The sequence below is a fragment of the Pteropus vampyrus genome, unplaced genomic scaffold (assembly GCF_000151845.1).
Source record: "Pteropus vampyrus isolate Shadow unplaced genomic scaffold, Pvam_2.0 Scaffold300, whole genome shotgun sequence".
Lineage (NCBI taxonomy): Eukaryota > Metazoa > Chordata > Mammalia > Chiroptera > Pteropodidae > Pteropus > Pteropus vampyrus.
Window position 1 is genome coordinate 1,092,616 of NW_011889081.1, and position 6,376 is coordinate 1,098,991.

A 6,376-nucleotide genomic window follows, 5' to 3' on the forward strand; every position below is an offset into this window, starting at 1 on the left:
GATGCATGTTCCTTTTACATTCGTGGGTGCAGGATAGTTAACATTTAGCATACATAGTTTACAGAGGTATAGATAATAATGAGGAATGTTGAGGTTGTCTCCCCCCATACTGGGATGTTTATCTTGGGAAGTCTGGAGAAGAGATCATTCTGACATTTTAAGTCTATTATTCTAGATGCACAAAAACAATGGACAGGGTTTGTTCAAGGTAGAGATTAATCTATCATATAAGTCTTAGGATGTGTCTTCTCACCATAACCCTCTCAGGAATTTTTCATGATCAAAACATCCCGTGTGGTTACTTTCAGTAACTGAGTTTGTCAGGCTTGCCTAAGTAGTCCCTTTTTTGTTCACATAGAGAAAGGAGAGCAATTTGGCAAGATCTGGTAAAATTCAGAATGGGCATTCTCTTTGATCTAACAAAAGATCTAACAGATCTTTCACTTCTGGGTAGCTATTCTAGAAAAAACACTTGTAAGAACCCAAAGAGGCACAAACAAGGAATGTCATTGCAACATATACCAGGATACTCCATTGGGGTGAAAAACTTGAAACAATGTAAATGTCCATCAAAAGAGGAAGAAGTAGGGACTGACAGGGGGCACATCCATTCAATAGAGTTGTGTCCCATCAAAAAGGAAGGAGGTGTGAAAGGGGAAAGGATTAAGAAGTACAAATTGGTAGTTACAAAATACTCATGGGGATGTAAAGTATAGCATAAGAAATATAGTCAATAATATTGAAATAACTATGTATGGTGTCAGATGGGTAATAAATATATTGGAGTGACCACTTTGTAAGTTATATAAATGTCTAATCGCTATGTTGTACACCTGAAACTAATATAATACTGTATGCCAACTGTATTTGAAAAATAAAAAAATTATTTTAAAAATGCTATTAGAACAAAACAAACAAAAGGAAGAGCAGACGCCACATGAGGGAGGACCTTAAGTAGAAGGAGAAAAAGCAAGTTGTAAAAAAATACAAAAATATATTCTGTAGTTTGTAAACTTAACACACACACAAAAAAAAACAAATATTGAACCTTAATGTGCGTGCTGAAGTGTCCAGGGGTGAAGGGTACTGATATCTGCAACTTATTTGAAATAAGATAGTTAATGGATAGATATCTCATAAAGCATATAGCAAAATATTAAGTATCGAAGAATCTAGGTGGTAAGTATATGGGTGTTCACTATACAGTTCTTTCAACTTTTCTGTATGTTTACAAATTTTCATAATAAAATTTAGGGGAAAATATATTTGGTATGATTTCTCTTATTTTTTCTAACTGCAAAATATCATCCTTCTACATGCTCATGTTTAGGTATGTAAATGCATCCAAAAGCAGGGATCATTTACCCACTAGAATGTTAGAAGGTCCAGGGTCATTTGTGTTTTATCTATATTAAGCATTATAATATCATAATTATGTGACCAAATATCTGGACTCTTCTGCAATTTGGTTTTTTAACCCTGCTCCAGTGACTAGGCCATTTTGCAGTTTAAACTCTGTCTACTTGATGAATTACATTCTTTACATTGTCTGTTTCACTACAAAACTTGTTTTACTGGTTTATTTTGCAGACTCCAAGGAAAACTGAGTCACTGGCCTCTGCTTTGTGACCCCCATCCCCTGCTGACCATGTGTTATGACCCCAACTGTTGGCTATATCCCATGACTATACCTGCTGGCCATGAGTCAATTGAAAACTACGCATTGTTCTTATCTCACACCCCCACTTGCTGAGTCAGCAGACCCCTGAAAATCCAGTTGCCCCACCAATCAGAAAATGAATGATGTAAGTTTACGGTCTTGTTTTCCTAGCAACCCATGCCTTTGATCAGTAACTCCTGAAACTCTCCCTAGCCTTATTCTTCCCACCTACACCATGTTTTCAATTCAGGCTGAAGGCTACATTCTCTGATTTTCAAATCATATCAGAATAAAACTCTCTTTTATCCCTCAGAAGAGTCCTGTGGAACTTTTGTTTTCAGGACCATTTAAATTTTTTATGATCGTAGACATGAAATATAAACTAGTGGTTACCAGAGGGTAGGGACTGGGGGGAGGGGAGAGGTAGACAGGGTAAAGGGGGTCAAATATGTGGTGACAGAAAGAAATCTAACTATGAGAGGTGAACATACAGTGTAAATATATATATATATATGCCTTACTGTTAAAGTGTACAGTTGAAACTTACTGGATTTTGTTAACCAATGTCACCATAAAAAAATAAATAAATTTAAATAAACAAATTTTTATGAGAATGCATATATGCATTATGCATTACTTGGCTCTCAAAATCAAATAAAAAATGAATTTTAAGATAGGGGTAATGGGGAGTACACACTGTACTGTCCCCTGCTCCAAACACACATACACACACACACACACACACACACACACACACACATACACACACTTGAATTAAACTGAGTGGCACTGATTGGAGGAGTGGTTGCTTTGAAGGTTCACAAGAGATAATGTAAGGCTTAGCCTATGCCTGACACATAGGAGAAGCCCAGAAAAGGGTTCCCAATGTTATTATCATTCGTACATATCACTAGTTTGGATTAATTGGCAAGAGCTCTGTAGGAAGTCCTTTGTCAGATATAAAGTCCTACAGAAAGTGCTGATTCACTGCTAAGCATGCACCAGTCAGTAGATAAATCTCTCCACTCAGGCCTCAGGGTACAACAGGGTGAGTGGGGTTTCAAGAGACGAGACCTTTGCCCAGGCTGCCAATCTGCCCACCCACTTCCAACAGTCCCCTGGCACTAGCACCAACTGACCAGAAGCCCAGGAGTAAGATGTCATTCCCTGCCACTCATTATCGGTACTGATTTCTCAAGCTGCAGGTTCAGCAAGGGCAAAAAGCACTGGAGTTTGCTAGTGTCCCATTGTGGTCCTGGGATGCTACTCTCAATTAAACCTGGACACTAGGGCCAGCTTCATGGGCTTGTGACTTGAGCATTTGCATGGGGTCCACACTCAGAAGGATCCCACACTTGGTTTAATATTCAGCTGTCACTGTCTTGAAATTCTTGACAATTTTGAAACAAGGAGCCTCACATTTTCATTTTGCACTAGGCCTTGGAAATTATGCAGCTGGTTCTCCTGGAAACTTTCTTGTTTGGATTTATTTCCTTAAAGTAGAGACCTCAGAACATTGGGTTTTGTGATCGAACCCCATGCAATTAAGAAAAAACTCAATTTTTATCAGAATAATATGCACTTGGGTTCCACTTACTAGGTATTTATTGAGTTCCTACTAAGTGCTGTACATTTTGTCAGGAGGGGGAGATAGAGAGGCAAACAGGACATGGAGCCAGTTCTCAGGAAGCCCTCAGTCTAATATGGTAGAAACAATTTTGTCAGTGGGATAGAGGGGAGTGGAATAGGAGTAGTTAGCCTAGCCTAGGGGTCAGGCTAGTAGTTAGCCTAGGGGTCAGGAGTAGTTAGCCTAGGGCTGCCTGGAGGACATGATGTTTATGTGGAATCTTAAGGAATGAGTAGGAATTAGCCCCATCTAAGGAGGTGGGAAGAAGGTATTTCAAGCAAACTTTACAGTCTGAGCACAGAGTAATAATGTAACAGGGTATGGAGGAGACTACAATATGTATGCAAAGTTAAACACATAGACATGATATCTTCACTTATAAATGAAGTAAACATAAATGTGTATTTATTAAAATGAGCATGTCTTATTATAAAGACCAACATTTTATATAAATAAAATACATATTACCTTGTGGAGTCTCTCCACCACTAGATTCGGGAAAACAGCATTAGTTTTCGTTTGATTTCCCTGTAACTCCAGTGTCCAGCAGATATTTAGACAACCAGTCAATCAGCCTACTTTGTGCCAGGTACTATTTAGGTGATGGAAATTCAGCAGTGAACAGACAAGTGCCTGAGGTCCAGAAGCTGACATTCCCAGATGGGTCAATACATACCTAGGAATGAATGAAAAAAACCAATGTTCTTATTCATGCAGCAGTGTTTTAAAAAAAAAAAAATGAGGTCATTTTGTTTTAGTTGAACACAGAAAAATCTCACTTCTCTGTTAAAAAGAATTCAAATCTGTGCAAATAGTACTAAACTCAACAGCTAGTCAAACATAAGAGACAGGGCCTGAGGGGGTTAAGACTCAGGGATATAGATTTAATTATCTTTAGGTGACACCCCATATCTGCAAGTCCAGATGTTCACGAAAGATAAAAAGGTTGTTCGTTTGTTTCCTTCGTGCATTCATCACCCGCACGCAGCTAAGCAGCCTCTTTGTTCGTGCATTTCGACTAAATCCGATTGCTGCAAATTTGGTTTACGCACTCCTGGGGCTCAAGAGTCCTGAAAGTTCGCGGAGTCCCGCGAGAGCCGGGACGAACCATCTGTGCCCGCGGGCGGGGCTGGCGGGTCGACTCCGCACGGAGTAAGGGCGGGAACAGCGGGGATTAAGAAGCAGCGTAGCGTGGAATCCCTTCACGCAGGGCAGCCGAGAAGAAATGGCTTTGCCAGGGTACGGCTGAAGCTACGGGCCGAGGTCGGTACCCCTTGCAGGGTTCCACTCCCCCCTGCGGTGGGCTAGGCTGCAAAAATCCGGGTCCCCAGTTATCTCGAGCGTTTCCCACCCAGGCAGCGATAAGAAGGTGAAGCTCGCCGCTGTGACCCGGGAGGCAGCTGGGAGTGAGGGTCCAGGGGCTGGAAGGGTTAAAGGGTATTGGGCCCAAGGGTGGGCCCGGGAGTCGCGGAGCCCAGACCTCTCCCAGCTGGCCACCCCCTCAAGCTTACGCGGTGCAGGCGCGGGATCATTCTGGGCTGGGACCCCTAGCCCCGTCGCCCACACTGCGCTTCCCTCGTCCACCAGGCTTCTCTGGACCGAATTTCCCGCTCCGGCTTGTATGGTGGACAAGAAACTGGTGGTGGTGTTTGGGGCCACAGGTAAGCAGAACTCCAATCGGAGGCGGGAAGCGCAGGACCCATCATCGAGGCCAACCTGCGCCGGGAGACGTTGGGGGTGGGGGATCTGGACGAAGTGGGGTGGCGATTGACCTCGGGTGCGGCCGTGGGGAGATAGGACCTGAGCGTAGATGTCCTTTGAATTTTTAAAAATTACTTTAACTTCTTTGAATAAATAGGTAATGATTGGACATCATACTAAAATTAAATCTTCCCACCTCTGTTCCCTCCACCCATCCATCACTGTTACAGTTTCTTGAGTATCCTACTAGTTTAGATATATAAATAAATATTTTTAAACAGTAGTAACAGGTAGCGTTTTATTTTGTCCCCCCCTATTTTTTTCTTTTCTATACATATTTAAAAATATTTAACAGCTTTATTGAAGTGTAATTCACATACCATACCATTTACCCATTTAAAGTATGCAATTCACTGGTTTCTAATATATTTGCAGAGTTCTGTGACCATCACCGCAATCAGTTTTAAAACATTTCATTATCCCGAAAAGAAGCCATGTTCCTATGTGAGTGAAAAAAGGACCACATACTAAACCTGGCAAGCTCAAGGGAGGGCTGCATGGTGGACCTTACAAATGGAAAGGCCAAAAGTAACCACACAGGATGGTCTGAACATACAAATTCCTAAAAGTTAGGTCATGGTCCTAGGACTGTAGCTTCCTTGACAATTGACCTTAAGTGAGCCTGTCCATTGTCTTTTTGCATCTAAGATAAGGTAAGTTTGAAATGTCAAAGTAATCTTTTCCAGATCCCTCAAGGCACAACTGCTGGGACCAGAGCACGAGACCACAGAACACCTTATTGTTATCTTGTTGCCCACATATCATCTCTGTTTTGTAAATTTAACTATCCTGTACCCACCAATGTAAAAGAAGTATGTGTTTATCTGTTTTTCTTTCTATACAATCCCAGAGATTTCTCCACTTTGCTTTCTCCTGATGCCTTAATCTGCCACCAATGGATTTAATGTAACTCTTCTTACATCTCTTCCTTTAATTCGAATGTATAAAACAAGCTGCAGACCTGCTGTGCTGCCCGGTTCCTAACACCCCCTAACTGGCCCGGCCCCTGAAGCAGGGATCCCTAACCCCTGGGCTGAGGGCCAGTACTGGTTTGTGGCTGTTAGGAACTGGGCAGCACAACAGGAGGTGAGCAGCGGGCAAGCAAGCAAAACCTCTTTGGTATTTGCAGCTGCTCCCCAGTGCTAGCATCACTGCATCAGCTCTCCCTCAGATCATCAGGCATTCGAGTATCATAGGAGCACCAGTCCCTGGTGCCAAAGAAGTTGGGGACCACTGCTCTGGAGCATTTTCTCAGTCTGTTGAGATTTTACATCATGGCACAGGTCATCAGTTTGGGTCAAATAAACTCAAACATTCTCTACAAGCTT

At 42.1% G+C, this 6,376-nt stretch overlaps 1 protein-coding gene across 2 annotated transcripts in view; it reads left to right on the forward strand.

Annotated features, from left to right (window-relative positions):
- Positions 1–4,390: 4,390 nt before the first annotated feature.
- Positions 4,391–6,376, forward strand: part of NMRAL1 (NmrA like redox sensor 1) — a 10,102-nt gene continuing 8,116 nt past the window's right edge. The window contains exons 1-2 of one of the 2 annotated variants that reach the window (XM_011376468.2): positions 4,391–4,550; positions 4,875–4,948. In XM_011376468.2, coding sequence (XP_011374770.1) covers positions 4,909–4,948 — 40 coding nt within the window. In that variant the 5' untranslated portion in view covers positions 4,391–4,550; positions 4,875–4,908. Of the gene's footprint in view, positions 4,657–4,874; positions 4,949–6,376 lie in introns of both variants that reach the window. The other variant, XM_011376469.2, reaches the window with a different exon arrangement.